The 13,534-nt window shown below is 51.2% G+C and overlaps 1 protein-coding gene across 1 annotated transcript in view; it reads left to right on the forward strand.

The window, feature by feature from the left end:
* The window catches only part of EIF4G1 (eukaryotic translation initiation factor 4 gamma 1), a 158,837-nt gene that overhangs the window by 84,444 nt on the left and 60,859 nt on the right, over positions 1-13,534 (forward strand). Inside the window, exons 4-5 of the mRNA XM_056850174.1 lie at positions 4,140-4,313; positions 8,911-9,010. Coding sequence (XP_056706152.1) covers positions 4,140-4,313; positions 8,911-9,010 — 274 coding nt within the window. The remainder of the gene's footprint in view (positions 1-4,139; positions 4,314-8,910; positions 9,011-13,534) is intronic.

The raw sequence follows: 13,534 nt of genomic DNA on the forward strand, positions 1-13,534 counted from the left end.
CTGAATGTGACTCGACGGTACTTTCCACTCCCATTTCTGCCTGTGGATGATGTGCAGTTATTCTGCACTTGTATCAGTGATGTTACAAGTTGATAAGTTGTAACCCTAATGAGAAAAAATATCCCATACTTTCCGTAATGGTCCAGTTTTTCTTGTGCAGAAAATGTTTTCCCATGTTTTGCAAATAGGATTTTTGCTGCAACCAGGGCATGCATTATAAGCACGCCAAGGGGAAACCACTTTCATATAATTCAGCAAAACAGAATATTTTCAGTTACTCTTCCTGCTACCCTGTTAATGTGGATGAAATCAGTTCTTGGGGTTTGCATAAAACCGACACGTTAAAGGCCTATTTTTACATATCTCTAAAGAAAGTTTTGCGCTGTTTGCCCCACTGTGTGACCATCATGGGATCATTCTAATACCCAAACCAATCGCATACAGCAGATCTTTGAAGAGTACAAAACGTCAGATATCTAACTTTTTATCTGTAGATCTTTTTCCCATTTTGTCATGTTTAATTCTTCGACAAAAGAACCTCCAAGGATATGGTAAATTTTAGTTACCATTTTTTTAAAAAATCCCACATTACTAATTTTTTTAAAAAACTGCAAAGCAGTGAATAGGTTATATTTGAGTGAGCAGAAGGCATTTGGGAAAAGGCAGTCTTATACCTACCTTAACTACTTAGTCATTGGATAAAACTGTATCACCGTTGAGATCTTTATAGAGATTCTGTTTGGAAGCCAGAGTGGGGTGGAGATGAGGGCGTTTGACTAGGGCGGACATGATCTGGGACCAGATTCCTATCCAGCCATGGCGCTTGATTGTAGTCACTCTCTCTTACCCTAACCTACCTCGCAGGGTTATGTGGAAGAGAGACCCATGTACACTGCACTAACCTCTTTGGAGGAATGGTAGAATAACAGCATGAGAGAGACCGTCTGCATTTTACTTTTGTATCAAAAGTCCCCAAAGGGTTGATCTAAATTAAATTAGCACATCGTTCAGCCCTGATGTCAGAGTTGACACATTTGGGGGTACACCAGCCCAAGTTCTCCTTCTCTTGGCACCTCTGCCTTGTTGGAGGCTTTCCCCATTTGTGAATTTTGTTGCAACTGGTGGTTGCTTTTTCTGTGGGAGGTGCCTGAGATAAAACTCTTGCTTCCGCATGGTTCTGTCGAGGCAAAGTCTACGTAGAACAAACAGGCGACTTTGTCCCTTGTCCGAAAGGTGGAGCGGAAGACCCCAGAAGGACAGAGGACAGACAGTGTGCAGTGGAGTGGGGAGACAGTAGGAATGTAGTTGGAAGGGAGAGTGGGAGAAGGAAAGTGGCTTTGAGGACTAGAAACTTGAAATTGCTGCTGGACATGAGGATCCGCGTAAGGCTGTTGCGCTGAACGCAGCCCATGAGCTCTGCTTTGTAGCCTTTGCCAGCTGTTTTAATAAAACAAGAGCCCTGCTGGACAAGATCGGTGCTCCACCTAGTCCAGCATCCTGCCTCACATAGTAGACAGTTCCTCTGGAGAGCCAACAACAGGGCACAGAGACCGAGGCCTTCATAACACCAGAAGAGCCCTCCTGGATGAGACAAGTGGTCCATCTAGTCCAGCATCCTGTTTCACGCAGTGGCCAACCAGTTCCTCGGGAGGGCCAACAGACAGGGCATAGCGGCCGAGGCCTTTCTAAGAACATCAGAAGAGCCCTGCTGGATCAGACCAGTGAGGGTCCATCCAGTCCAGCATCCTGTCTCAAGCAGTGGCCAACCAGTTCCTCTGGAGGGCCAGCAGACAGGGCCGAGAGACCAAGGCCTTCCCCCGACGTTGCCTCCTGGCACTGGTCTTCAGAGGACGAAGGCCTTTGGACGTGGAGATTTTCTTTATCTACCATGGCTAGTCACCACTGACAGCAGCCACCGCTTGGCATCTCTACCCCCCCATCCCCCTTTTTATTGTTTTTGCAGTCGGGCTTGCCAGATCCGGAGTCTTGTTTATCCCTGGTGGGCTGCCGTCCATGACTTGGGGCCGTGTTCATGCACAGGTGGCACGAGCCCGGCAGGAAGGCTTTTGCAAGGGCGACACGCTTCCCGACAAAGCTCTCCCGGGCTGCACTGCGGAGACCCCCTCTGACGCCATCCGGGCGGAACGGACATGTAGTTTTGGTTTTTTACAGGGCATCCGCTTGCTGCAGGCCCCCGTCTCCACCCCCCCCCCAGTCCCTCCTTCTTGTGCTGCTGCTTCCCTGCTTGGCGCCAGCCCTTCCCAAGGGCCTGGTCACTTGTCCGGCTGTGGGTAACTCCTGTCTCTTTCTCTGTCTCTCTTTCTCTTCCCTCTCCTTGTGCGTGTGCGTGCGTGTGTGTGCGTGTTCGCTAACAGGGAGGATTCAGGTCTCTTCAGGTAAAAGCCTTTTCTATAACCCTACTCAGGTTGGGAACGGGAGGGTCCTTCTTGTCAGTGCCGCTTGCTGTGTGGTGTTAGCTGCGCTCCAGTCTGCGGCTCGCTGAAACGTTTGCTGCGTAGGCCCCGGAGATCCCCAGGGGGCCCTGGCCAGAGCATCTTGCTTTTCCAGCCTCTGTTAGAAAAGGGAGTAGTTGTGAACGCTGTGCCCCTTAACACGCGCTTCCTCTTTGCATCCTGGGAAGAGGGCAGGAGAAGAGGCTGTCAGGCTGGAACTTGTGTCCAGAGGAAAGCAACGGAGATGGTGAGGGGGTCTGGAGACCAAGTCCTATGAGGAAAGGTTGAAGGAGCTGGGGATGTTTAGCCTGAAGAGAGGAGAAGACTGAGAGGGGATATGATAACTATCTTCAAGTACTTGAAGGGCTGTCATATAGAGGAGAGTGCTGAGTTGTTTTCTGTTGCCCCAGAAGGTCGGACCAGAACCAAAGGGTTGAAATTAAATCAAAAGAGTTTCTGCCTAGACATTAGGAAGAACTTCCTGACAGTTAGAGCGGTTCCTCAGTGGAACAGGCTTTCTCGGGAGGTGGTGAGCTCTCCGTCCATGAAGGTTTTTAAGCAGGCTAGATGGCCATCTGTCAGCAGTGCTGATTCTGTGACCTTAGGCAGATGATGAGAGGGAGGGCATCTTGGCCATTTTCTGGGCATGGAGTAGGGGTCCTGGGTGTGTGTGGCGGAGGGGAGGTAGTTGTGAATTTCCTGCATTGTGCAGGGGGTTGGGCTAGATGACCCTGGTGGTCCCTTCCAATTCTATAATTCTGTGAACGTCAGCTAGCTCCGCCTCTTCCTGGTCCAGCCTTCCCTTTTAAGCCTTACCCAACAGTGTGTGTTCTGTCAAGGCCCAGAATTCCTTTCTCCGTTCCCCTTGTTCTTTTCTCCCTCCCTCCTACCCAATACATGGTTCTGCATTGCATCCTGGGACTCAGGCTGGTCACAGGTCTTTTTCACTGGTTGGTGATGGGACGTTTGGGCCAGGCGTGATACCGTCTGGTGTTGCAGGCCCCTGCAGAATGCAGCTGACGGTTTGCATGCAGAAGGAAGGGGCGGCCAAGACCAACTTGCCGTCCACTTGACTTCAATGTGTTGCACCCTCTGCGTCTTGCTTTGTCCAATTTACTTGGGGGAGGGGGAAGGAAGATGTGGGCTCAGCATCATTGGGCAGGGGTCAAAAAGCGGAGGCCCCCTAGACAGGCTGCCCATCTCCTTCTCTCACCTCCTGGCCAGTCCATGGCAATAGGGCTTAGGAGTAGAAAAGCGCAAGAGTCCAGTCGCACCTTAAAGATGGAACAAATTTTCTGGCAGAGCTTTCGGGAGTCACAGCTCAATTCTTCAGAAGTGAATAGGGCTTAGGGGCAGGCAGCTGTGTTCTGGAGGCTGTAGTTGAAGGCGTCCGACAAGTCGCTGAGCAGGGCTAGAGGGGCCCTTTCCGACTCCTATGGGGTTTTTCTCTGCAGTCTTGCAAGCTCGAAAGGTCCTTTTAAAAACCAAAGTTCGGTTTGCTTGCGGGTCCAGCGGCACTGTCGTGTGCTTTTCGGCCCTCACAGATTGCGGTGCGACCCGGCCGCGGTCGGCTCCTGGGGGCGTGGCGAGCGGGGCCGGCAGAGGGGGAAACCGCCACGTCTCAGGGACTCCTCCGGCCAGGCCTCTGCTAACCAAACCTGCCCCTCTCTCCTTTCTCTCTTGAAGCATTTCTACCAGAGCAGGGCCCAGCCTCCGACCAGTGCTTCCCGAGTGCAGAGTAACGCGTCGGCTCGGCCTGGCCCACCCACCCATGTTTATCCAGCTGCTTCCCAGGTGATGATGATCCCCTCACAGATCTCCTACCCTGCTTCGCAAGGCGCCTACTACATCCCCAGACAGGTGAGGGCTGGGACTGGGGCGGGGCGCGTGTCTCCTCCGCAGAGGGCAAGCGGGGGAGAGCGGCCGGCGCCTTCCCGAGCAAGCCGCGTGGCCCGGAAGCCGGCCCCCGGCGTGCTTTCCTGTGGGGGCAGGCTTTGGGTTCACCCCGTTTCCTGGTGCCGTCACTGCGGCCTCGCACCCGTTGACGGTGACAGCGTGGTCCTGGCTGCCACGCTTTCTGTGGTTATCTGTGGGCAACACTGTTTGACCAGGTTGATACTTGCATACACGTTCTGAAGGGGAGACCAATACAGCCCAGTGTAGAAGAAATTGCAGGCACTCCCAACTAGAGGGTTTTATAATTGGAAATTTATGATCCACCCAACATGCCTGGGCTAGTATATAGTTCTCTGTATATGCTGATCACTTGGTGTCACTGGCCACCAAGATCAAGTTAATTCACGCCATCGTATTCCCTATTACTATGTATGGGTGTGAAAGCTGGACTTTGAAGAAAGCTGATAGGAAGAAAGTAGATTCCTTTGAAATGTGGTATTGGAGGAGATACTGTGGACTGCCAAAAAAACAAATCTGTGGGTTATAGATCAAATCAAGCCTGAACTGACCCTAGAAGCTGAAATGACTAAACTGAGGCTATCGTATTTTGGTCACATCATGAGACGACAAGAGTCACTGGAAAAGACAGTCATGCTAGGAAAAGTTGAGGGCAGCAGGAAAAGAGGAAGACTCAACAGGAGATGGATGGACTCCATAAAGGAAGCCACGGTCCTCAATTTGCAAGATCTAAGCAAGGCTGTCAAAGAGAGGACATTTTGGAGGACTTTGATTCATAGGGTCGCCATGAGTCGGAAGCGACTTGACGGCACTTAACACGCACATATGCTGATATATTTGTAAATATATCTGTGGGCGCTGCCATCTTTGTTGGCACAGGGTAGTTGCACTAGCTTTGTTTCAGAGCGTCTTTTCTGTTACCTCAGAGAAAATTTCTCTTCAGGATTTTATTTCTTTTTTGCCAATATAATCATATTTAACAACTGTGCCAAATGTAGAAATAGTGTGGCACAAAATAACGACTGTTGTTACTGTTGAGAGACTTGTGCTTTTTCTTATACTTCAGAAAAGTTTTTCTCTTCAGGATTTGATTTCCTTTTTCCAATATGTTTTTTTTTGGTAACAATTGTGCCAAATATGAAAGGATTATAGCACAAAATAACGATGATTGTTGTTCTGTTTAAGAGACTTAGGTCTTTTCTTTCACTTAGAAAGGTCTTCTCTTCAGGATTTGATTTCTTTTGCCAATGTGGCTTTATTTAACAAATGTGCCAAATGTACAATAGTATGGTACAAAATAATAATGCTTGTTCTATTTGAGAGACTTGTGGGCATGCAAATGTTCCTGGTGAATTGTCTTGGAGCAGCCGAGAAAAGGTGCCAGGTGCTGGCGAGGGGCAAAAACAGAAGTCGAGAAGGTCCAGCGTGGTCCACTAGGACCAGAAACTTAGCCCGTTGCTTCTGGGGGTTGGGAAGCCTCAGAACTTTGTTTTGACTCCCTAGTTTCGTGGAACGCGTGCTTGGTTTTATGGAACTTTTGTAGCCCACATCATTCCCAAGTGCTGAGGGTGGGTAAGACGCAAGTGGATTGTTCTGCCGTCCCTCTTCTCGTCCATCTGATACTGCTTTTTGGAAGGTGTCAAGGCTTGGGGGAAGACTGGAATGCTGCATACAGTTCTGGCCACCACACCTGAAAAAAGATATTGCAGAGCTTGAGAAGGTGCAGAAAAGAGCAACCAAAATGATCAGGGGGCCAGATCAGCTGCCCTATGATGAGTGGTTGAAACGCTTAAGGCAGTTTAACTTGGAAAGGAGGTGGTTACGGGGAGACACGATAGATAGATATCAAATTATGCATGGTGTGGAGAGAGTGGACAGGGAGAGGCTTTTCTCCCTCTCACACAATACTAGAACACAGGGTCATCTGCCGGAGGGTGAAAGATTCAAAACAGATGAAAGGAAGTATTTCTTCACACAACGCAGAGTTAAATTGTGGAACTCCCTGCCCCAGGATGTGGTGATGGCTGCCAACTTGGAAGGCTTTAAGAAGGGAGTGGGCATGTTCGTGGAGAGGGCTAACCATGGCTACTATTCAAAAGGGATACTAGTCAGGATGAACAGCTATTCTCTCCAAGATCAGAGGAGCAGGCCTATTATGATGGATGCTGTGGGACACAGGCAGGAGAATGCTGCTGCAGTCTTTGTTTGTGGGCTTCCGAGAGGCTCCTGGTTGGCTGCTGGACTTGATGGACCTTGGTCTGTTCCAGCACGGGCTTTCTTATGTTCTTAAGACTTCTGCAACTGAGGGGCAGTCATTGTGAACTCAGGGTTTGGACCCTATTCTGGACTCTATTTGGTCCATGGCTGGTGTAGTGGTGAGCACGTTCCCAGTTGATCATAAAGGCCGGGGTGGAGCGTAGGGTGTCTGTGTGACATGCTGGGCCCAAGCCGTTTAACGATGAGTCAGCTCCATGCTTTCAGACTGCTCTCTGGCGCCTGCTCCCCTATTCACCTCTTCCCGAAGTAATTACTGGAGTCCTGCAGCTGAGTTCCTCTCCCTCTGTGGCTCCTGCAGCTGGTCAAAATGCAGAACTTGGCCACCCTGCCGGCATACTTTCCAGCCCTGTCTAGCTAGCCCGTGAATTAGTGGGGCATATGAGCAGACTTCCCTAAAAACTCTCAAGCAACGGTGTCCCCTCCCTGGCCTTTGTTGCCGGAGCTTGTCGCTCATTCATCTCACTGCCAGCCAGCATCTGTTGTAATATTGGGAAGGAATCCCACCAAGTGCCTTGTCTGATACCAAAAGGGGGGGAGCCTCCCTATAGAACACCTGTGCAAGTTTTCCCTTAAAAGAAGGGAGATCGCACAATGTCTCAAAAGCTGGAATTCCCCCAAGTCAGGGGTGGAGGGTGGGGGGGGGGAGAAATCTTCACACTTTTAAGGCCAGCATGGTGTAGTGCTTAAGAGCAGTGGTTAGGAGCAGTGGACTCTAATCTGGAGAGCTGGATTTGATTCCCCACTCTCCACATGAGCGGCAGACGCTAATCTGAGGAACCGGGTAGGTTTCCCCACTCCTACACACAAAGCCAGCTGGGTGAACCTTGGGCTAGTCACAGCTCTCTTAGAGCTCTCTCAGCCCCACCTATCTCCCAGGGTGTCTGTTGTGGGGAGGGGAAGGGAAGGTGATTGTAAGCCGGTGTGGTTCTTTCTTCAGTGGTAGAGAAAGTGGGCATATATAACCAACTCTTCTTCGAAGGTCACGTGTTTACAAAGCTGACGGAGCTCATTAAGAACAAAAGAGCCCTGCTGGATCAGACCAGTAGTCATAGAAACATAGAGCTGGAAAGGACTCCAAGGGTCATCTAGTCCAACCCACAGCTCCAAACCACCCCCAGCCTATCCATCAAGTCCAGCATCCTAGTTGCCAACCAGTTCCTGTGGTGGGCCAACAACAGAGCATAGAGGCCAAGGCCTTCCTCTGATGTTGCCTGCTGGCGCTGGGATTCAGAGGCTGACTGCCTCTGGATGTGGAGGTTCCATCCCCAGGGAGGGGAATTAAAGGTGCACATAAGCTCCTAACATCCTTCCGTGTGGCTGGGGATAAACCCTCAGGGAAGCAGCAAGCCTGTAAACCGTTAGCAGGAGTGTTCGGTGTCAGCCCCCGTCCTACGACACAGAGGGTGCGGCTCAGAGCTCTTTCTACCAGGCAAATGGGTCAGCGGCCGAGTTGTTTTCTGTTTCCCCAGAAGGTCGGACCAGAACCAACGGGTTGAAATTAAATCAAAAGAGTTTCCATCTAGACATTAGGAAGAATTTTCTAACAATTAGAGCTGTTCCCCAGTGGAACAGGCTTCCTTGGGAGGTGGTAAGCTCTCCTTCCCTGGAGGTTTTTAAGAATAGGCTAGATGGCCATCTGTCATCAATGCTGATTCTGTGACATTAGGCAGATGATGAGAAAGAGGGCATCTTGGCCATTTCCTGGGCATGGAGTAGGGGTCACTGGGGGTCAGCGAGTAGTTGTGAATTTCCTGCATTGTGCAGGGGTGATCCCTTCCAACTCTATGATTCTATGAAGCCTGTGAACCGTTAGCGGGAGTCTTCCGCGTCAGCCCCTGTCCTACGACACAGAGGGTGCGGCTCAGAGCTCTTTGTACCGGGCAAATATGTCAGCAGCCATGTGATGCCTTTTTTTCTGATCTGGCTCAGATTGCTACACCAAAAAAAAAAAAGGAAGAAAGAAGGGGAAGGTCATGGGCAGGAGAAGCCAGAAGTGCGCATCCTCCATGGAGAGGGTGTCTTAACTTTAGGAGCAGCAGCTGAAGGTCTTTTGAGCTCCATGCGCTTAGGGGAGGGGTCTAACCTGAACAGTCTCTGGCATTAAGCATCTTTGTCATGTGCTGGTTCCATACCTGCTTGCTCTCTGCTGCAGCGGTGGAATCGTCCACCGCAGGCACCACCCCGGTCACGACAAACCTGTGCGTCCCCAGGATCTCTTGCGTGCGCTAACCCGCTGCCCTATTGCTTTCTCTTCTGTCCCACCCAGGGCCAGTCCACGTACGTCGTTCCGACTCAGCAGTACCCTGTTCAGCCGGGCGCCCCCAGTTTTTACCCTGGAGCCAGCCCGACAGAATTTGGCACCTACGGTAAGATTGTGCATTCCGTGTCTGGAAAGATATCGCTTGGGTCACTGGAAGCTCCTGGGAACTTTGGCAGTATGTAGCTTTGGGGTGGCCCAGGCGAGCCCCGTCTCATTAGATAGTACTTGGGTGGGACACCATCAAGGAAGTCTAGGGTTGCTGTGCAGAGGCAGGCAATGGCAAACCTCCTCTGTTCGTCTCTTACCTTGGAAGATCTGTGGGGTCGTCGTAAGTAGTAACAGTAGTAGTAGTAAATCAAAAGAGTTTCCGTCTAGACGTTAGGAAGAATTTTCTAACATTGAGAGTGGTCCCTCAGTGGAACAGGCTTCCTCGGGAGATGGCAAGCGCTCCTTCATGGAGGTTTTGAAGCAGAGGCTAGATGCCCATCTGTTAGCAATGCTGATTCTGTGACCTTGGGCAGTTCATGAGAGAGAGGGCATCGTCTGGGTGTGGAGTAGGGATCACTGGGGATATGGGGGGGCAGGTAGTTGTGAATTTCCTGCATTGGTCAGGGGGTTGGACTAGATGACCCTGGTGGTCCCTCTGACTGGCAGTGGCTCTCCAGGGTCTCAGGCCGAGGTCTTTCACATCACCTACTTGCCTAGTCCCTTTAACTGGAGATGCCGGGGATTGAACCTGGGACCTCTCTGCATGTACAGCAGATCCCCTACCACTGAGCCACAGCCCCTCCCCAAGATGAGGCCAATCCAAAGAACACGTGATGCTGCCTTAGTTGAATCAGACCCTGGGTCCATCAAGGTCAGTGTTGTCTACTCAGACTGGCAGCAGCTCTCTGGGGATTCAGGTGGAGGCCTTTTGCATCATCCACTGCCTGGCCCCTTTCAACTGGCGTTGCTGGGGATTGACCTGGGACCTTCTGCGTGCCAAGCAGAGGCTCTACCACTGAGCTACAGCCCCTCCCCTAGTGGGTATCAGGGGAGATGTTTTCACTTGCCATCCCCGTAGCAAGTTGTCTGCATGCAGGAAGAATCAGGCTTCTTTTCGGCATGGCAAAGCGTCCGGTCAGGCGCCCGCAGGCCAAAGTAGCACGACCTGGATCCAGATTCGCCACCTCCGTGAGAATCAGGTGGGAAAGAGGAGCAATGCGTGAAGCCAGGCGGGGTGCGTTGGCAAGGCTCCATGCCTCTACAGCAGGGGTGTCAGACTAAATTGTTACGAGGGCCGGATATGATGTAAATGTCCTTTGGTTGGGCTGGGCCATGCGTACCAGCCCAGATGGAGACTGGGGGTTCGGCTGGCGAGCTCTGCACGTACATCGCCCTCCCCTTCAGCCCCCAGCTAAGGGGACAGCGGGGAAGAGCACTCGACACGCCGGGTTGGAGCCCCGGTCGTCCGATCCCCGCTGCCTGCGGGCTCGGACCTCCACTTGGAGCGCTTGGATCTCCACTTGGACCTCCACTTGGAGCAAACCCTTGCTCCACAGCAACGTGGTTGCTTTTGTTCGTTCAGTTGATAGGGGAAGCAGACGTTACTGGGAAGGATAACGGTTACGGTGCGTGCATCTCAAGGCTTATTTTTATTCTTTAAGATAATTCCAGACTCCCCGAAGCATGCAGGATAAGGGGTGGGTATAAATTCAAATAAAGGAAGCGTGTCGGATTCTGAATGGAAGACTGAGCAGGGGCCATTGGTCAGCGGCAGAGCTTCTGCTTGGCATGCAGTCCCTGGTTCAGCCCCCGGAATCTCCAGTTAAGGGTCAAGGCAGTCAGTCACGTGCAGGACCTTGACCAGAGACCTCCAGAGAGTTGCTGCCAGCATGAGTGGGTATTATAGACCTTGGTCTGATTCGGTGTGAAGCAGCTTTATGTGTTCATATGGAGCAGTTGTCCAGCAGAGCTGTCTTTGGAAGCCACACTTAGTTGGTATTGGTTGAATTTTAACATCAGAACATAAGAAAGGCCCTGCTGGATCAGACCAAGGTCCGTCAAGTCCAGCAGTCTGTTCACACAGTGGCCAACCAGGTGCCTCTAGGAAGCCCACAAGCAAGACGAGTGCAGCATCATCATCCTGCCTGTGTTCCACCGCAGCCAAAATAATAGGCATGCTCCTCTAATACTAGAGAGAATAGGTATGCAGCATGACTAGTATCCATTCTAATAGCCATGGACAGGATGGTGCTGTGACTAGTAGCCATGGACAGGATGGTGCTGCTGCACTCGTCTTGTTAGTGGCTTCCTAGAGGCACCTGGTTGGCCACTGTGTGAACAGACTGCTGGACTTGATGGGCCTTGGTCTGATCCAGCAGGGCCTTTCTTATGTTCTTATGACAGCCCCATCCTCCATGAACATGTCCACTCCCCTCTGAAAGCCTTAAGAACATAAGAAAGGCCTGCTGGATCAGACCGAGGTCCATCAAGTCCAGCAGTCTGTTCACACAGTGGCCAACCAGGTGCTTCCAGGAAGCCCAGAAGCAAGACCACTGCAGCAGCATTGTCCTGCCTTTGTTCCACAGCACCCAATATATTAGGCATGCTCCTCTGATCCTGGAGAGAATAGGTATGCATCATGGCTAGTATCCATTTTTACTAGTAGTCAAGAATAGCCCTTTCCTCCCTGAAGATATCCATTCCCCTCTTAAAGCCTTCCAAGTTGGAAGCCATCGCCACCTCCTGAAGCAGGGATTTCCACAATTTTTCCTTCCCAGTGCCCTAAGGATGGACTGAATCCTGGCTTGTGTCAAAGTTCCTGTGCTGATTCAAGGCCAGGGGCTTCTGTTCTGTGGCCCCGCCTCACGGTTCTTGTGCTCACTGGTTGCGGCAGACTTGTGTCTCTGAGTGCTGGGGTGGGTCGGCCCCACCTTTGAGACAAGGAAGCAGGGCGGATGACCTTTGCCACGGATGTATTTTTGTTTGGAATGAAAGTTTAGGTCAATGGAGCGAAATAATCCATTATTGTTCGAGTGCGTTTGTTCTGTGGATTTGGTAGCTATTAACCCGGGAATGGTCTGGCTTACGCAGGGTTGGCCTTGGGGATAAATTCATATCCCAGTTCTGTGTCCCTTGCCCAGAATCCACGGAAGAAGGCCCTGGGCTAGTTAGAAATGGCAGCTGCCTCGGTTACCCCATCTGTAAAATGGGCATAGTAAGGACCGACCTTTCAGGGTGGAAGTAGAATTTTTAAAGGGATCTCCTGAGTACAAAGTGCAGATGGTACTTTTTCCTCTGTGTTATTGGAAGGATGTGGGGAAACGGCAGGGGGGTTTGCCTAAAAACACTGGAAAGTACTGGAAAGAGAGTGGTGACTACAGGAGGTCCAGGAAGCTCTTTGATGCACGTGTGTTTGAGGCCCCTATCTTTCAGCTTCCATTGTTACCAAGATATTGACGTTTCTGGATACCTTGAAATGGGGCTCTACACAGCATGGTATAGTGGTTAAGAGTGGTAGTTAGGAGCGGTGGACTCTAATCTGGAGAACCAGGTTTGGTTCCCCAAAAAACTAAAAACAACTAAAAATAAAGTCGTGGGGGAGCCTCAAAGTTGCTGATCTGTCTGCCATCTTGCCCCCCGCCTCCACATGAGAGGCGGACTCTAATGTGGAGAACCGGGTTTGATTCCCCACTCCTCCACATGAAGCCAGCTGGGTGACCTTGGGCTAGTCACACTCATAGAATCATAGAGTTGGAAGGGAGCACTAGGGTCATCTAGTCCAACCCCCTGCACAATGCAGAAATGTCACAACTACCTCCCCCCACCCCACCCCCATTAACCCCTATTCCATGCCCAGAAGATGGCCAAGATGCCCTGCCTCTCATGATCTGCCTAAGGTCATAGAATCAGCATTGCTGACAGATGGCCATCTAGCCTCTGCTTCAAAACTCCAGGGAAGGAGAGCTCACCACCTCCGGAGGAAGCCTGTTCCACTGAGGAACTGCTCGAACAGTTAGAAAATTCTTCCACAGCCCCACCTGCCTTACAGGGTGTCTGTTGTGGGGAGAGAAAGGGAAAATGAGTTGTAAGCCTGTAGAGAAAGTCAGCATATAAAAACCAATTCTTTTTCTTCTGGAAATCTGATGGTCACAACGGGCCCCCATGGGGTGAAAGGTAGATGCAGCTGTGTTGCGGGACAGTCTGCATTGGAGCAGTCAGAGGCTGTGCCCTGCATTCGTGCCACATCTGCTGATCTTGATAAAACAGGTTGGGTGGACACCCTTCCCTCCCCCCCCCTTTGTTTCAGGCAGACTGAGCTCTGGCTCTGGTTCTCCAGGCCTCTCTCGTCCCACTGGCTGATTAAAGGTAAAGGTCCCCTGTGCAAGCACTGGGTCATTCCTGACCCATGGGGTGACGTCACATCCCAACATTTCCTAGGCACACTTTTGTTTACGGGGTGGTTTGCGAGTGCCTTCCCCAGTCATCTTCCCTTTACCCCCAGCAAGCTGGGTACTCATTTCACCGACCTCGGAAGGATGGCTGAGTCAGCCTTGAGCCGGCTACCTGAAACCGACTTCCGCTGGCTGATAGAACTGTGTTAAACATTAATCCTCCCCACCAGAGGCCGTACAGACTTTAGCCC

Source organism: Euleptes europaea, chromosome 5 (genome assembly GCF_029931775.1).
Source record: "Euleptes europaea isolate rEulEur1 chromosome 5, rEulEur1.hap1, whole genome shotgun sequence".
In the NCBI taxonomy this organism is placed as follows: Eukaryota; Metazoa; Chordata; class Lepidosauria; order Squamata; family Sphaerodactylidae; genus Euleptes; species Euleptes europaea.